This window comes from Nymphalis io, chromosome 14 (genome assembly GCF_905147045.1).
Source record: "Nymphalis io chromosome 14, ilAglIoxx1.1, whole genome shotgun sequence".
Taxonomy (NCBI): Eukaryota; Metazoa; Arthropoda; class Insecta; order Lepidoptera; family Nymphalidae; genus Nymphalis; species Nymphalis io.
In genome coordinates this window covers 6,447,392-6,466,678 of record NC_065901.1, presented here as the reverse complement: position 1 = coordinate 6,466,678, position 19,287 = coordinate 6,447,392, and the positions used below count along the sequence as shown (strand labels likewise).

General features: G+C 30.5%; 1 protein-coding gene across 1 annotated transcript in view; it reads right to left on the bottom strand.

Annotated features, from left to right (window-relative positions):
* LOC126773410 (hemicentin-2-like) overlaps positions 1-19,287 on the bottom strand; it is an 82,908-nt gene that overhangs the window by 44,805 nt on the left and 18,816 nt on the right. The window contains exon 2 of the mRNA XM_050494354.1: positions 2,271-2,455. Within this exon, the coding sequence (XP_050350311.1) occupies positions 2,271-2,455 (185 nt within the window). The remainder of the gene's footprint in view (positions 1-2,270; positions 2,456-19,287) is intronic.

The window sequence follows — 19,287 nt, the reverse complement described above, 5'->3', positions numbered from 1 at the left end:
AATTTAATCTTTTTTGCAAACAAATATAGTTTGAAACTAAATTTGGGTTTGTGTGAATATCCAATTTCTATTCAAAAAGCTATCCAGTCAAATCGACTTATGAGATACAAGGCTAATATATTTTGTATATTTGATTGAATACTAGTGCAGTGAAGTAAAATAAAAAATCTTTTTTTCTTATTCTAAGATTTAAATTTATTAAATAAATATTCTAATAAATAATTAATCTGTAAAAGTTAAAAGTCGAATAAATCATGATTTATACGTGATGAAAATGACTAGTTTTTCTATTTATGCTAGCTCAGCCCCTACGCCCGGGGCTTAAACGATGATCTGAAAGTTGAAGGGCCCGGATATATTTTTGAAAGTTTAAGCATTTGACGGCTCGAAGGTTGATCTATAATATGGTGTATCGAATTGCCGTTCTTTATTATAAGCATTAAATTAATGACGGCAAAGCCGTATATAATTTAATCTAACTGGTATATTTATTGTAGTAATTGCTTTAAAATAAACATTTTATTTTAACGTGATTTGTGAAAGATTATCAATAAATAAACTATACTGAAACCATCTGAGCCGAATTTATCCGTCCAAATAATAAAGATTATGTTCTTAGTGCGTCTTTTAGAAAATTCGAAGTCCCAGTGAAAAGGCCACTGAATTTTTAAATCGTACTTAAAACGAATAAATAATGAAGTAGAGATATTAAGGCATTCATAAAATTTCTCGCAGATCTATATAATGTTGATATTAAATTCGTCTGGGTGGCATTAACTGTATGAATATAAAATTATAAATAATAATAAACTAATTATTATTATTTATAATTTTATGTAAGCTTATCTTATTGATAAGTATATTATGTCATATTTTAGCTTTCATAAAGCCTAAAGAAGAAACAAATATTCTTAACACACAAAACCTTACGTACTTATGATACTAATGCGATTATTATTATTAAAGAAAAATGGATATACTGAATTATTTTAATCATTCATTATTGTTTTCATTTGCTAGGACAATGATATCTCTGGCTTAACTTACACGTGAAAATGCTCCATATTGTTGTCAATGGGTAAAACAACAGCAAGTTATAGAAAAAAATTGCAACCCTTTAATTAACTAAATATTTTAAATTAAAACTAGGCTAATGGAAAATTTAATTAAACCCTACAGCTGACTAGCAACATTAAAATTAGTAATCTATGAAATTCAAAATAAAAATTTTAACTTAAGACTAATAGAAGAAAATTAAAACCAATTTAATAATTGCAACCTACATCCACAAAGTACCATATTTAATGTTATCAAAACTGCTCAGGGCGGCAACATACATTTATACGTATAACAACAAAAATACGTAGCTGAACTTTAAATTTTTATAACTTTTGATAGATTCAACCGATTTCGATGAAATAAAGACTTAATTTACTTTATTTTGTAATTTTTAGTCGCAGGATTATCTTTACAGACAGAAAAAAAAATATTCGTTTTGGTAACTCACAAAAAGCCATTTTAACTTTAAAAGAGACTTATTTTGAAATCACAAATAGACGCTTCGATATTATTTATTTATAGATGTAGGCTAGTCCCTAGTATACTAATAAAACATGAACCATAATTTATTACTAATGAGCTTAGTAAATATAATCCTATTTTGTATTTTATTATGTACTCTTTGATAATTATTTACGTAACATAATATTCAATATGCGTTGCATTGAAATATAAATAACTCTTTGTTCAATATATATTTTTTTGCTTAACTTGAATTTCCCATTTATGCTCTCAGGGCTGAAGATGGTTTTTTTCGAACACTATGATTTCTTTTGTTGAATTACATTTTTATGAGTGTAAAAATATCGTGATTTTAATTTAATTTAATACATATTAGAATAATTTTTCTAAAAATATGACTCTCATTGTTCACTTTATTGTTATTACTTCGTTGTTGCTGTTATATATATTAGAAATTCCTGCCTAAGTATGACGGTTGATCAGATTTTGGAACTATTCAATTATCTTTTTCAACTTGTACATATAATTACTGAACCGTTAATCTAAGCAGCAGCTAAATGTTCAAGGTCATTAGTAAATTCTTCGTCGGTTTTTATTTATTATGTAAATTACATTTAATTTTGTTAAACATAGTAAGTTACTAGACATTATTCAACTAAAGGAGTTCATACAGTACGTATTATTAACAATCTTCTACAGAATAACAGAAGAAATTGGAATAATTTAAATATTTTATTTATGTGACTTACCGATCTATCTCCAAGATTTTTCACTCTGCAATGTAAGTACGCAGGCTGGCCCACTGCAGCTGTGTATTCACGCTTCGTAGAATTATCGAAGTGAGGCTGTACCATCGTGTCAGTGGCTGCGGTGCCGTTGTTCACCGCGAAGATCGCATCGGGATCTGTCGTGTCACTCCCGCCTGCGGACAGGTCTGTCAACAATAATATAGGTTAAGATAACGAATGTTATATTGTGTTGTGGTGAAATCTATACACAATTCAAAGTCAAAGTCAAAATATCTATTCGATATAGAAGCGTTACACTTGCTTATTGGTTGCCAACTTTATTACCAGAAATTCGGAAATAAACATCTTAGGTGTGAGAAAATCTGGTGAATCAAACTATTCGGGATTATCTCTTTAGTGATATTTATACAGAGCAATATTATATCCAATACACCATAGATCGTAATATTTACTACAAAAACTCATATAAATTAAAAATAATTAAATTTCACTAAATGATTAAAAATTAGTGACATTTAATGTAGATGATCTTAAGTGAAATGTTATTTCGGTAGGTATTTTATCGAAAATATTTTCAAAAGCTTTTTTTTCCGAATTCAAATTTAAATATTTATCACCTAAAGAAAAACTGTCTTAGAGCATTATTTTTTTTATATATCTCCGATAAATATTAATGAATACATCTTAAATGTTATCACATTTAAGTTTATTATATTTGTTCGTAATTTTGTTGCTTGATATACATTTATCAAACACATAAAACTAAGAAAGTTTTTGCTTATGATTGACATAATCAAAGTAATGGAATCAAGGAATAAATAAATAAATATTAATGTATTAATATTATCATGCCGAAGATTGATCTATATGAAAATAATATTATGCGAGGATTTGTTGTAGCAAAAAAATCCGCAAACTCATTCATGTTGAAATATTTCACGCCTGTTAGTCCTCAGGAGACCGGCAGGATACGCCGATGTTTATATTTAAAATACATATGAGTGATGATGTATATATAAATCTTTACACTAAGCACAAGGCTCGGGAGAGATTGAATGATTATAAACAAAATATATGATAAGTTGATTATTTATTTCAGATTTCAAAAATACAAATTCTGATGATAAAACTTTAGAACATTGTTCGTTGTTAAAACGATACGATTTTTTCACCCTTCCGAGAAACACTACATTTAACGTCAAACGAAAATATAAGTACCATTTAAAGATTCAAAGTGTAGAACACTTCGAATAGTGTCAACATGATGCAAAAGAAAATTTAGGTTGCATTTGTGAAATATGCAGCCTTCAGGAGATAACAATAGATTTTCATCCCATCTACAATATTTGCGACAGAGGAAACAAGCCTCTTTATACGGGCGTTCGTTTGTGGATGTAGAGTGACTCTTTGTTAAGAAATCAGGTTTGTATCGTCAGCCTGGTTATACAGTTTGCTAGAGCTTGTCAGCAGTAGTGCTAGTGATCAAGTTCTATACTGACGACGTAGTTTTTATTTTCTATTTTACATTTGCGATTCGCAAATACTACGGAGAAGCAGTTTCTCGATTATACTGGTTGGAAGCCGGTATATTGCCTCGGTTATAAACTTTCAACCACCTTAAGTATTATTATGATGCATTCTGAGCTTTCTGCGTTTATAAAGAAATTGATACATATTCTATTTTACTTTAATATTTTATGGCTAGAACTTCATAGAAATTTGACTAACGAAAACAAATAATACATATACAGCTTACAAGTAAATTAATATACTTTTTATTTTGAACATCGTATGTGATTTTCTTTTCATTCATCGCTTCTGTAGTGAATTTTAGTTTATAAGCAAATTTCGCCGACTTTGCCGTCGTCATACTAAGGGGATAAAAGAAGCGACGCTAGTAAGTGCATTGCCCGATTTTTATGTTCAATTTGTCAAAGGATATAGTATGTTATATTCTTATTCGTTGTATAAATAAAAGTTTTTACATATAATACATAAAACAAATTAGTAATATGCTGTATAACTAAAATATTTTTGAATGATCTTGATACTTGATCAATTACATTATAAATTTAGGTAAGTTAAAAATTACACCATATTACGTATACGCGTTTTCAATAACCTTGATCTTTTTACATATAGGAGTCCAATAGTTACCACACTTGATGATCCAAAAAGCGGTACTTTTTTTAGCTCAAATATCAAGCCTCATTATTATAGCAAAGCCATTCTATTGGCTACAATGTCACAGGAAAGTCTTTTATTTTTTATAAAACGTCTATTTCATTCTTATTGAAGTATTTTTAATTTGTTACACAATACTACCACGCAAAGTGGCTGGCAGTGGATGGAAATTGAGAGCTAAAGATCTAGCTCAGCGGCGTATCATTGGAGAGGCCTATGTACAGCAGTGGACAAAAAAGGGTTTATGATGATGATGAAAACTACCACATTTACTTCATAGTACGATAATATTCATTAAAGCTTATGGTACAGTGAATGAATCAGAGATCTAGTTACAACAAAATTACAGAGAGTCATTAAATTTATGTATTACAACAAATAATATTTCGTTGTTCGAGCTGATGACAACTACAGTATAAAACTGGATTAGTGCTTTGCAAGTTAACAAATAAACTTTATTTATTTATTTATTTATTTTTTAATTTTTTTTTTTTTTAATTTTTTTTTTTATTTTTTTTTAAGTTAACAAATAAACTTTATTTATTTATTTATTTATTTTTTAATTATTTTTTTTTTTATTTTTTTTTTTTATTTTTTTTTCCGGAACGGTACTCCGAGTTTCCGTGAAGCTGTTTTTATAACAGCCTCGATGTAATCCCTTGGACTAAGGTAGCAGCGAACGTCCATCCCCAGCATGGCGATTTTGTTTTGTATCATCAGCGGTGTGCCACAGAGGGAGGAATGAGGATAAAATGGTGACTTTTTCGCTGTGAGAGCGCACACCTGTGTTTTCTTGGCATTAAACTCAACAAGATTATCAGAACCCCATTTGGCGATGAGCTCTAATATCCTATCGAGTTCAATAACAAGATTCTCCCGCCTCTCCTCAGTTTCCGCCCGCCCAGCCACTGCGCGTCCGTGGTATCCACCATGCACTGTACTATCATCTGCATTGCAATGTATGTTCCCAAGAGAGAGCATATCATTGATATGCAAAAGAAAGAGTGTGGGAGATAGCACAGATCCCTGGGGGACGCCAGCATTCACTACATAGAATTGTGAAGCGCAACCATCTACTAAAACACGAAGGCTACGCTTGTGTAGGAAGCTGGCAATCCAGGTGCATAGCTGAGCAGGCAGATATACCATATGCCGGTAGCTTGGAGAGAAGACTTCTGTGCCAGACCCTGTCGAAAGCCTTGGAGATATCGAGGCTGACAGCCAACGATTCTCCATGCTTGTCGATAGCTTCACCCCTTTAAACTGTCGAATACCTTTGCCTTATAATGAAAACACGAAACTATATTCTGTATCATAAATTATATTTGAATATTTGAATTAAATATGTCAAATTCACACCAGTCGACATACTTGTTACAATATGAATTAAATAATATGCCAAGATGGCAGGTAAATATGTGTGCCATATTGGATTTAATAATCAGACATTCCAGAGCAAGACTAACTCATAACTAGCTTAAGAGCTGCGCGGAACAAATAAATACCTACCTACATTCAACTTATAAATTTAAATTGTTCCATCAATATATTTAATGCTGATTTATATAACAATTGAATATGATAAATGATAATCGTATGATATTTTCTTATTTTAATTACTTTAAAATCCCACTATCATTCACCGCGCATAATATTATTTACTACGGGATATATTTTGTGTGAAATAAATCAAATTAAAAGTGTATACAATTTAAACATCAAGATTATAAGTAAACGCAAATAGATTGAAATTGGTTGTATCTAATTCGAAGAAGGCGGCATATAATCTGAGGTATTACGAAATTCCGCAGTACGAGATACCATTGAAATATTCTTATTTATTAAATGGATCCTTAAGAATGTCTCGCGTATAATTGAAATTCATTTTTATATTATTGTTCGAATTCATTGTAAGCGGTAGTAAGTTTTCTTGAAATAAATTTCGAAATATTCTTTATTCTTTTCATAAATTAAACATTCCTTTCTTTAAAATTGTGCAACAGCGTTTTACAAACTGTTAACAGTTCGATGACCTCATTTTTGTACAATGAATGAGTGACTTTTTAACTGTCAGGTCCTAATATATCAATAAAAAAATCTAGTAACATTTAATCCTACGATTTAACGAAACGGGTACCTCAATAAACATAATGTAAATTTCGTTGTATTTATTTCCGTATAATAAAACAAACTGTTTGATGTAAGAAAAATGTAAAAAATTCAAAGCATTCTTTGTTTATAAAATAGTAAGGAGATCGGGCAGTTGGTAAATGGTTATCAACGCTCATAGATATATTGGCGCTGTTAGAAATATTAATAATTCCTTACATCGTCAATACGCCATCAGCCTTTCAGAACTAAGATGGTAATGCCCTCTGTCCTGTAGTTACACTAGCTCACTCATTCACCCTTCAAACTCAGCTGGCATTAATTTAATATAACGCTTAAATATGTATAACATTAAAAAAAGACAATAACTTTGCATAGCATTGCTTTTTCCAAAAAACTACTAATGTTTCTCAATGTGGTAAATGTATTACAACTGGCAGTAGCTTAAGGGGCTCGAAATTTATTATAGATCTATATATATTTGGTAATAAAACCTATTCGTTATTAAATATAATATTCAATTTATACGCAAGTTAATCACTCATTCATCTTTCTAAAAGCAATGCTTTTAATTTACGTAAAGCAATTTGCCGTATGAAAAGCCTTTTATAAGTTCCTGACATTGACCGTCCAAATAAGTTTTTGATCGGTCCAAGGGTGAGTTTGCCAATCCAGCCTGGAGGGGATGTCGTTCATTATCTCGACGTCTGTCAATAACACTAACTTTTTTAGTTATAAATTACATAAAGATGACGCCAATTCAACTTATTTTATATTAAAAGAACGTCTTGGATGTGTTCGCGAGACTAAAAGATAATTTAGAAAGAACTGTCTCGAAATGCGAATCGAATGGACAGTATGGATTAAGAAAGATCGTTTTATTTGATTTTAATCCATGGAAAAACCTATATATGCGTTTGCCTTTACGTAGGCTTAAAATTGAGAATTGAGATGTTCAAGTGAATAGACAATATGGTTCTTTCTAATCCATTCATATATCAGTTTATAATTCACATCGTGTTTGATAAAAGAAACGAGAAAAAGCCTTTTTATGATTAAAAAAGAGGAACTGCTGAGTTTCTTGCCGGATCTCCTCGGTAAAATCTACATTACGAACCGGTGGTAGCTTTAAATATAATTTAATCTTGTAAAATGATAATTCACAAGTGCTCGCATGAGCTTATTTGAATAAAGTGTATTTTGATTTGATTTAATTTACATTAATATAAAAACACGCATAGCAAACAGCTATGTGTGTTTTTTTATAACATAACTTTTTAGGTTAATATTATATTATTGTTTCGAAGAGGAATAAACTTCTATTAATTAGAAGACTAGCAATCAAACTTATTCCCTCAATGATTAAATTTGAAGTATAAATTTGATATACTTATTTTTTTAATTTTTATTTTAATTTATAAGACAAGACAATCTTTAGAAACAAGATTTATCTAGTTATTTATTATTATTTTTGGAATGAGTTTAAGTACTGTATTCATTCATAATAGAGGAAACGAAATAGAAACGTTCCTACTGGTTAGACGCGCGACTACAGCGCCACATACGTTGAACTATTCTCTTGTCATCGATATCCGAAATGACCGGTCGATATTTTACGCGCTATCATAAAAAACTGTAATCTGTGTTCTCTGTGAGATATATCATCATATATGTAAGTGTGCACGACATTCCCTGGTTCCTTCAGCAACTGGTAGTCAATAGAAAACGTAAATAGGAGGACCGAAGGCACGTATTTGGCTAAGTCTATAGTTGGTGCTGTTTAAGGTAGGTGCATAGGCTCAATTCCCTATTATAACGGACAATAGGGAATATGCATGATTTTTTATGACTTGAATTGCTCATTTACATCTTTAAAACGTAGAAAACAATATACAACAAACGTAGAAAGAAATTGGCTTGAAAATATACAATTTTTTGCAAAGTAAAAACATTGAATAAATTTGAGCCGCTCAAACGCCACCATTTAGCGCGCGCTTTGGATGACGTCACATATCATGTCCCGTGTTTGTTTACTCTAAGCGTTTCAGTTACTTCATACATATTTTCAGTTTTAATTGCTATACAGATCATGGAAGAAGCTAAAAAACCTTCTTACAAGTATTGTAGGTACCGAGGTACACAAACACTATTAGAAATACACCCGATAGTGTTTTGTTCGTATATTTTAAGCATTTATGAATAAAAATCTATGTTATGGACTAAAATATATCACGTAACATAATAATTATTTACAGATATCACTCATTTGATCGTAAAATCGAGATTTGAGGCAAAAATGCTGTTATAATAAAATGCATCTATTTTCGGTAAACTGTTCGATTGTACTTTGGCAAAACCAGTTTCAGACATCGTCCTAGATTCTAGTGGTGATTACAGGAATACATTTTGCTTACAGATACTTCTAACACAATATGAATATCGACGCCGCAATCCAATGTTGTATCATTTGACGTCACATTTTGTTTCGACCAATGTTTAAGATTTCATTTAACTGACGCGTGTCCGTTATCATGAAAATTATGCGAGAAATTTGTATATTACATCATGTGAATATATTTAGCAATTAGGTCCCTATACCTTCGAATTACTATGCGGTTGGTTTAACCGTGAAATTCCTTTTAAAATAGATCCCTACAAAAGCATATAATTAAACGCTTTAAAAGATCATAAATACATATCTTTCTTCTTCTTTTTATATACTATAGTTTTTTTATTAAATTACTTAATGATATGTGGGTATGTGAAATTTATTGTATTCCTTCTTTGGTTCAGTTTAAATTTATAAATACTAACTACAAATCAAAAACGTCAGGGATTGAAAAGAATACACGTATAGAATACAAATTATTAACGAAATTAGATCAATTTAAAATATTAATAAATGTTGTTTTTTTAATTTGATACACATTACGCTTGCGCTTTAATAAACTTTAAGGAGATATGAGTAGTATAATTAACGTACTATTTTCTATAGCTTTTATTTACTATTATTATTTTTAAAATGTTATTTATTCATCATAAAAAAAAAAACCTGTTATATTTTACAAATTTGTTAACAATCTAATTCAATATATATATATATATATATATATATATATATATATATATATATATATATATATATATATATATATATAACCTTAAAAAATTATTATACATTATATATATATATATATATAATATTTTCTTTTTAATTGCATCGTCCTATGCAAATCAAATAAAATATCAGCGATTTTTAAAACTTAGAGAGATAAGGGTATATAGGTATTCCAAAACTCTGCTTATTAATGCAAAACAAATTAAAATTATATATGGTATGCTTATTGTTAAATCCAATTATCACAATTTAGTTTTATGCTTATAATAATATGATAAACATTGTTAAGCATAAGAGTTTGATATAAAAAATACAAGATAACATAACTGAGGTTAATCTAACATTTCAACCATTATTATAAAGTTGACATGTACTTTTATGCAAATTAAGAAACCAAGTAAAAAAGATAACGAGGCTTAAAATCCTTTGTTATGTCATCTGTATCAAGACAGTTACTTGGTTCGGTGATTCCGCATTAGCTTGTGACTGAGTAGATTTCATATACCAAAGATAATTCGTATGAAATAGAGGATAATAGAGAATGGTTATCAGAAAGAAATACAAAATAATAATGAAAGTATACTTTGCGCTGACCGAAAATAAATCGTAATCGAGTGAATAGATTCACCATTATCATTTTATATGTAGCTTTTTTAATGTCATAAATATATAATTATTATATATTATGTATATATATATATAATTTTTTAACAAAGTTTCAAGGGCCAATTTAAATGAAATTACAACAAACAGTCAAATACATTAAACAAAGTAGTATATATATATATATATATATATATATATATATATATATGTATAAAGACGTTTTGTTTCATTTCAATCCTGTAATCTATACTAATATTATAAAGAGGTAAAGTTTGTGAGGTTGTAGGGGGTAATCTCTGGACCTACTTAAACAATTTTGAAAATTCTTTTACCAATAGAAAGCCACATAATTTGTGAGTGTCATAGGCTATATACCCGAAAAATAAAAAGACTTTTTCGTAGTAGTGGGATTTGCAAAGTAACTCGGAGAAAAAACGGTCGAACGAAAACGTTTCTTACGAGCGCTGCCTTAACGATAAAAGATATATGATTGAGTTCTAGAGAAAAGTTGTAGAGCTAAATAATGCCTACAAAAAGTCAGCGACAGCATATATCTAACTTTTATATTTAAGTCACAGAAAGTAGTTTTGTATTATTTATTCAGAAAAACTTGAACAAAATCAATCCGTAAACGCAGATAATAATAGTGAAATGCAGTTTTTTCGTGTTGAAACATAACATTTTGGCATTAAATTGCAAAGCCAAATATTTATCATTTTTTATTAACAATAGGAAATATTTTTGGTTAGTAGATACAAGATTTACATTATCTGTAATAAAGAAACAGGCATTACCCAGTAACAGTAAAGTAATTAGAGACGAAACTATCATAAATGGTATTGGAGGTAAAATTCAGTCCATAGGTTACACTGATGTCATCTTATTTCATCGTGATCAACAGTTTCATGTTGACTTTAATATAAGGCTACATGTTTTCAATAACTTACCTTTAAAGGCTGACGGTATTTTAGGTTTAGATTTTCTGTGTCGCTACGTATCAAGTATCAACTTTGATAACAATTCCATTACCTTAAACAAATATGGAATGGAATGTTTCTTACCACTTTATGATTCGTTGAATTATTCTAATGAAAGTTTACGTATACCTGCGCGTTGTGAATCATTTCATTACTTACTTTTGGATAATGATTCGGAAAATGACTTTGTTATCCACAGTCAGCAATTAGCTGATAACGTTTTCCTTGCAGGTTGTATCAGTAGGATACGAAATAACAGATTACTTGTTAAAATTTTAAATACCAATGAACATGATGTTACTTTGCCAATGTTTCAACCGGAAATATATTCGATTCAAGATTATGAGTTATGCGACTTTAGGTTAATGACTTAAATAGGGCTAAAGCTTTATTAAACATTTTAAATTTAAATCACCTCAATACAGAGGAGCGCAAATCCATTCAGGATATATGTGCAAAGTATTCAGATGTTTTCTTTTTGCCAGGCGATAAATTAAATACTATCAATATTTATCAACAATCAATAACTTTGAAACCAAATACGAGTCCGGTATATGTTAAGCAGTATAGATTAACCCATTCTTTAAAAAATGAAGTTAATAATCAAATTACAGAAATGCTTTAGAATGACATTATAGAAGAAGCTAAGAGCGAGTGGTCAAGTCCAATTTTGTTAGTACCGAAAAAAAGTGATAGTGATAAAAAGTGGAGACTTGTTATCGACTATCGGAAACTTAATGACTGCATTGTGGACGATAAGTTCCCTTTGCCAAATATAAATGAAATTTTAGACTCTCTGTGGTTCTATCTATTTCTCACACTTAGATCTTAATCAAAGTTACTATCAGGTAGAGTTAGATAAACGAAGTAGCGAATACACGGCTTTTACGACAAACACTGGTCAATACCAAATGAAAAGATTACCAATGGGTCTTAAGACTAGTCCTAGCGCTTTTAGCAGAGCCATATCAGTTGCAATGTCAGGGTTAACATTTGATAAGTGTTTTGTTTACTTAGATGATTTAGTTGTATTTGGAAGAAATTTGAGCGTACATAATAAAAATTGGATTGACGTTATGGAAAGGCTAAGAAAAGTTAATTTAAAATTAAATCCCAAGAAATGTAATTTTTTGAAGAAAGAAATTCTTTATTTAGGACATTTAGTTTCAAAAGATGGAGTTTTACCTGACCCTGCAAAAATCGAAATCCTACAAAAATATCCCATACCTACTAATACTGACGAAGTTAAAAGGTTCGTAGCGTTTTGTAATTATTATCGAAAATTTATCAAAAATTTTGCCGAAATAACATATCCCTTAAATAAATTAACGAGAAAATATGAACGATTTGTTTGGACTGAAGAGTGTCAAAAAAGTTTCGAAAAATTAAAACAGTCTTTGACAAGTCCCCCAGTATTAGAATTTCCCGATTTTTCAGAAAATAATGAATTCGTCATTCAAACTGACGCTTCAGGTACAGCAATTGGCGCTGTTTTGTGTAATCAAAATATGAAACCGGTAGCTTTTGCAAGCAGACCTCTTAATAAAGCCGAAACAAACTACCCCACTATTCAAAAAAAGTTACTTGCTATAGTGTGGGCAGTAAAATACTTTAGACCATATGTATACGGTAGATCTTTTACGATTATGACAGACCATAGACCTTTATTATATCTATTCTCAATGAAAGACCCCTCAAGTAGACTTCTTAAGTTTAGGTTAGCACTAGAAGAATACGACTTTAAAATTATATATGTAAAAGGTAAGGATAATAGCGTAGCGGACGCTTTGTCTAGAATTAGCATAACATCGGACACTTTAAAACAAATGAACGAAGAAATATTGTTAGTTATGACTAGAGGCCAAAAGAGGCGTTTAGAAAATAAAGTAGAGCAGGATAATACAATTAAAATTAGTAAACCTAACGAATCGTGGCCTGATCAACCACGAGTAGTTGAGGTACTAAAGATACCAAATGATTCAGTGGAAATGACTTTTATAAATAATGAGGAGTTAAATAAATTGAAAAATAATGATAATTTATACGAAGAGAAAGAATGTTTTATTTATAGTCTACGTAGAAAAATATTATATATTAATCTTAACTTTACGCGAGCCGAATTTGTGACTAAGTTAGGAGAATTTTGTAAAACTAGAAAAATAAATGAACTATGCATAGTAAAGAATAATGAAATTGAAAATATCATAAAAGAATTGTTAAAAGAAATAAAAGAACGAAAGGACTGAAGTGGTCCACGTATCTATGTTCTAAGAGGAGTTAAAAGAATATATGATGGGGAAGAAAGAAAATACATATTACATGACTTTCATTTACTACCCACCGCAGGTCATGCAGGTGTGCGTAGAATGACAAATAATATTAAAAGAAAATTTTACTGGCCAGGCTTGGATAAAGATGTTAAAACATTTGTTAGCAAGTGCGTTCAGTGTCAAAAAATCAAACATAGTAGGTACGTCAAGGCGCCAATGGACATAACTACAACGGCTTCACATGCTTTTGAAAAGATCTATCTTGACGTCGTAGGACCTTCGCAAAAGGACATTGAAGACAATTGCTACATTTTAACACTTCAATGTGAATTGACTAAGTTCGTAGAGGCCTATCCTCTAAAAAATAAGGACACGGTAAATATAGCAAAAGCATTAGTTAATAATTTTATATTAAGGTTCGGGATACCAAACACCATAGCTACAGACCGTGGGACAGAGTTTGTATCTACTGTAATGGAACAGGTATGTAAAATTTTAAATATACAAAAATTGACTTCTACAGCTTTTCACCACCAATCTATCGGTGCACTTGAAAATTCGCATAAAAATTTAGGTGCTTTCTTACGCATTCAGTGTGATGGTCAGAAAGACACCTGGAGTCAATGGTTATCTTTTTGGTGTTTTAGTTTTAATAATACTGTTCACACAGAAACGAAATACACACCATTCGAGCTAGTTTTTGGTAGACCTAGTGTATAATACCTTGTAGAGTAAGTCAATATATCGAACCATTATATAACCCAGATAATTATGCTTTAGATCTTAAGTTTAAGTTACAAGTAGCGCAGCAAGATGCTCGTGAAAATTTAATTTTAAGCAAACAAAATCGTAAATGTAATTACGATAAATATACAAATAATGTAACTTATACAAATGGACAACTAATTTTAATTAAAAATGAAACGGCAAATAAACTGGACACACAGTGGATTGGACCATTTGTAATTTTAGAAGATTTAGGACTAAATGTAAAAATTTTAAAATGTAATAAGCCTTATATTGTCCATAAAAATAGAACTAAGCCATTTAAAACCTAAATTCAATTATTATGTACCTATTCCTAAAAAAAAAAAAATTGTATCAAAACATTTTTTTTTTCAATTCACCCCCCGAGGTGTAGTGTAATAAGTAGTATGTAAGTCAGATGGCGTATAAATATTAAGATCGTTGCACTAATTAGTCATTAATAAATCATCTTCTACCAAATACACGGTTTTTTTCATTACAACACGGCAATCTATTTAAAAATAAGGAAATTTTATGTAGATAAAATTCATTTTTTACAGTTTGTTTTTTGGGTTGCATAGCTTAAGAGATAATTTAAAATATCAAATACGCGAGACAATTTTACTAATGTTCGGCCAATCGATCACAAGTAAAAATGTTTACTGTGTAATTATGTTGTTATTATTTTTGTTACAATTATTACATAATATTCATTTACTAACATACCCTATTTAATATTTTAAATCATTTTCAAGTTATCGCTTGAACAAAGTATATTGGAGCCTCAGGATAAAATAACGGTGGCGAAGATGTATTAGCATTTAAGTTTCTCGAACGGCCAGGCAAACGCGACCAAAGCGCCATAGGTACACAGTGGAAATTCCCCAACTACGTACAAATCGCTTTGAATCTACATTCATCATTTGCACTGCAAAACTGTGGAATGCTTTGCCAGAGTCCGTATTTCCTGATAGGTACAATGTTGGTGTCTTCAAATCCAGAGTAAACAGGTTTCTTATAGGCAAGCGTACATCCTAGACCATGTCGATGCTTAACATCAGGCAAGTCAACGGTCAAACGCTGACCTATTTATTGTAAAAAAAAAAGTTTCAATTACTTTTAGCTTCCACGATATCTCAGTCGCTACGTCCAATTTTCCTATTGTTGTTCTGGCTTACTTCCCTCCCTGTTCGTTTATGGTGTGAGGGAGATTTAGACATACATAGAATAATTCCAGCATCCAAATATTAGGTCCTTACATATGAATTTTTTTTGTCGTACTTTCTAAACTGTCGTACTCACTTTGATTTAAAATATCTCCTCTTTGGTTAAGAATTCCAAATCCAAATTTATAAATTCATTAGCTGATACATTTGAGTTTTTAAAACAATTATTCATTTGTTTTTTCCTCATTATTTTTTTCTTTGGCGTCGCTTATTACCGCACAATGGAAAACATGAAATATTAAAGGCTATTGTGGAAGCGGATCCATCACAAAGCACTCTAGAGATAGCTGGAGGCTTCGGGGTAAGCGATAAAACTGTATTAATCCACTTGAAGCAAATCTAGAAAGTAAAAAAACTTGAACCTTAAAAAAACCGTACCTTATGAATTGAGTGAATCGAACTTGCAAACACGCGTCGACTGTTGTGTTACTTTGCTCAACGGACACAATAATGAAGGGATTTTAAATCGAATCATTACTTGTGATGAAAAATGAATACTGTACGATAATCGGAAGCGCTCGTCGCAATGGCTGAACCCTGGAGATCCAGTCAAATCCTGCCCTAAACGAAAATTGACTCAGAAAAAGTTACTTGTGAGTGTTTGGTGGACTAGCGCCGGTGTCGTTCACTACAGCTTTCTAAAATCTGGCCAAACGGCAGATATCTTTTGTCAGAAACTGCAAACCATGAAGGAAGAACTAGCTGCTAAGCTACCGAGTTTGGTCAATCGCTCTAGGCCACTGCTGCTTCACGACAACGAAATACCACTGCACAACAAACAACCACTAAGTTAGATGAGCTACAATTCGAATGTCTGCGACATCTCCGTACTCCCTAGACCTTGTTTCAGCAGATTACCACTTTTTCCGGAATTTGGACAACTTCTTACAAGGAAAAAATTCAACTCCGATGCGGCAGTCCAAACCAACTTCATAGAGTTTATTGATTCTTGCCTCCATGGTTTTTTTAGAAAAGGGATCAACTTATGAGATGGCAAAAGTGCATAGATAACAACTTAATTTGATTATTTAAATATAATTTACAAAAAAAAAATTGATTTTATATTTCTCCCGTACAAAACGCCCATTTCATATGTAAGGACCTAATATATCATTTAAGCACATATAGATAAAATTTGAACATCATCAGCTCAAACTTTAGTTTTATCATTTTATTATCCATTTTCATGGGTATGACGATGTAATAAAAAGGTATTAATGTATTTTTTGTGTATAAAATTAAATCAGTCGTAAAAGTTTTATCGATTGACATAAATAATGAGGTCGTAGACTTTTTGTTACTTTTCTTCTATCAATGCGTATTACAAAAATGTTTCGGATTGTATTTTGAGAATGTATGTAACAGATACTATGATTGACGCACAACGCACTGTAAGTTTTTATTATTATTTATTTGTATACAAATCGTTTTACTGTTTTTCTATTATAATAATACACGAAAAACCTTGGTAGAGCCGTTTTTGTAAAACCAATATACATATTGTGGTTGAGTAAAAATGAGAAACTTTTTCTCCGCATATATTTACGAAGCAAATTGTTATTGCTTTTTTAATGTGATGTAACTAGACCATGCAGAAACTGTTGTACGTTGTTGTACGAGTGTGGGTCTATTTTATTTTGAACGGCTTCGTTATTGTATTGGATATATTTATAAGGCTGCATATACCGAGTTCAATGCCCGGGCTTAAATTTCCTCACACGGAGATTCGGAATTGGTAGTGTTTACCCCCGTGCTTTAGAAAGCACATAAATAGTGAAGTCATCCGTCCGTCCGGTTGTATCCACTTTGCCGTATCAAAGCATTATCAGAGTGAAGGATTAGAATGCGCTTATATTTGCACACAGTTGTGCATTGTATGGGCGAAATAAGGCAGAAGGATATTAACATTGCCACTATATATATAAAAAATATATTTATATAGCAACAACTTGTACTCGGAATCTACATTTTAGTTTTATCTCAGATACTGAGGCTTTTTTAAGATTGATTAACTAAATATTTGACGTCCACTGAACATAGTTTTAGTAATAACTCGTTGACAAGGTCGCGCACTGTAACATATAAATAGGATTAAATCGATATTTCTATTTCAAAAGGCAAAGCAAAATCGTCGGAGCGTTAGTTGGCCTATTGAGAAACTTCAAGGTAAGCCGGTCCATGTCGTTAGGCTAAGTTTTGGGGTATTGGAGATAATACATACATAGGATATCACATGAAATGATAAAATAGTTAACGTAACTTTGTCGGTAAAAGAGAAACTATTGAAATTTTGTTAAAATTATATACTAAAACTATTACGACTTGTCTAACAACATGTAACTTCATTGTGGATTATTAAAGTCGGTATCGCTCGTGGTGTCTTATACTTTTTTTTTAAGAATAAATGTGAATAATATGTGTATTAATCGGTATCGGTTATTATCAAAGAGACACGTAAATTTTCTTGTTTTAACCTTAGCTAAATTGGAAAAAATGAAGCTAATATCACAGACCATAATATACTAATATGATTCTTATCTTAATACGTATATTATGGTTTATTATTCATGGTTTATTCTATTTATATGATTCTTATATTATATACATATATATATATATATATATATATATACAGTGGTTCGATTTTCCGACATCATATGGATGGTTGATGGAATTGATGGATGTACTACAAAACCCTCAATGCAATTCTTACGATATAAACAACTGTTACGATACTCTGCTGTAAACACATGGTGTTTTTAATATTCATAGCAAAAAACGACAGCAAAGGTCTTGCATGTTTTGTATTGGACCAATTTTATCATGGAAATCAATTTAATGGTATAATAGTATATGGGCGAGTTAAAACAAAGAGGATAGGTGAAAAACCTTCTTCGTGAAAACGTACATAGTTATGTGTGCCAATTTTTATTGTGATCGATCAAACAATTGTAGCCACAACCCCAGATTAACGGGAACTTTAAATAATTTTCAATAAGGCCAGCTTACAATGATTATATTTCTCCTTTTATTTAAAATAGCGATTACTATATATCCGCATGCATTATCGTATAACAACCGTTTCTTTTTATTACTGTCAATTTTAAAATTACAATATCGTGTTCTAAATTTATTTACAAAGACCAAGAAGTATCTATTACATTAATAAAAATCTGTAATTAAAGATAATTCTATAACTGGTAGAATTTTATACAACCTATAATGATTCTTAAAAATTATATACAAATATATAGTATAAACAATAAAAGACAAATAAGAGTGATATTTAATTGTAAGCGCGATCTAGTATATAACATAATTAATATATATATTACGGCCACTGTTTTGTCAGCTTTGATAAACCTAATCCTTACAAGGGCATTAGCAGCGTTTATTTACTTATTTTTCTTGATCTTAAATACTTTTTCTCTTTCTATGATATATCTTGATGTGGTTAGCTTTCGGTCCATTGTTTTCGCAAGTCATCTAATTTGTAGTCGTAATGTGAGTTATCTTATGGTTGTCTGGAAGAAATGGCTACTTAGCGAAAATACTATAGAATATAGTTGGATATTATTTATATGTACAAAAACCAATATTGTATTTACAAATTATTACCTTCTTTATAAATAATAGAAAAGCTTAATTCAGAAGAAATAGTTCTGTTTTTATCGACATAGTAATATAAGTTTTTTTTTTATCTTATAGGTGACGGATAAAAGGGGCCATCTGATGGTAAGTGGTCACCACCGCCCATAGACATTGAATATATAAGAAGTA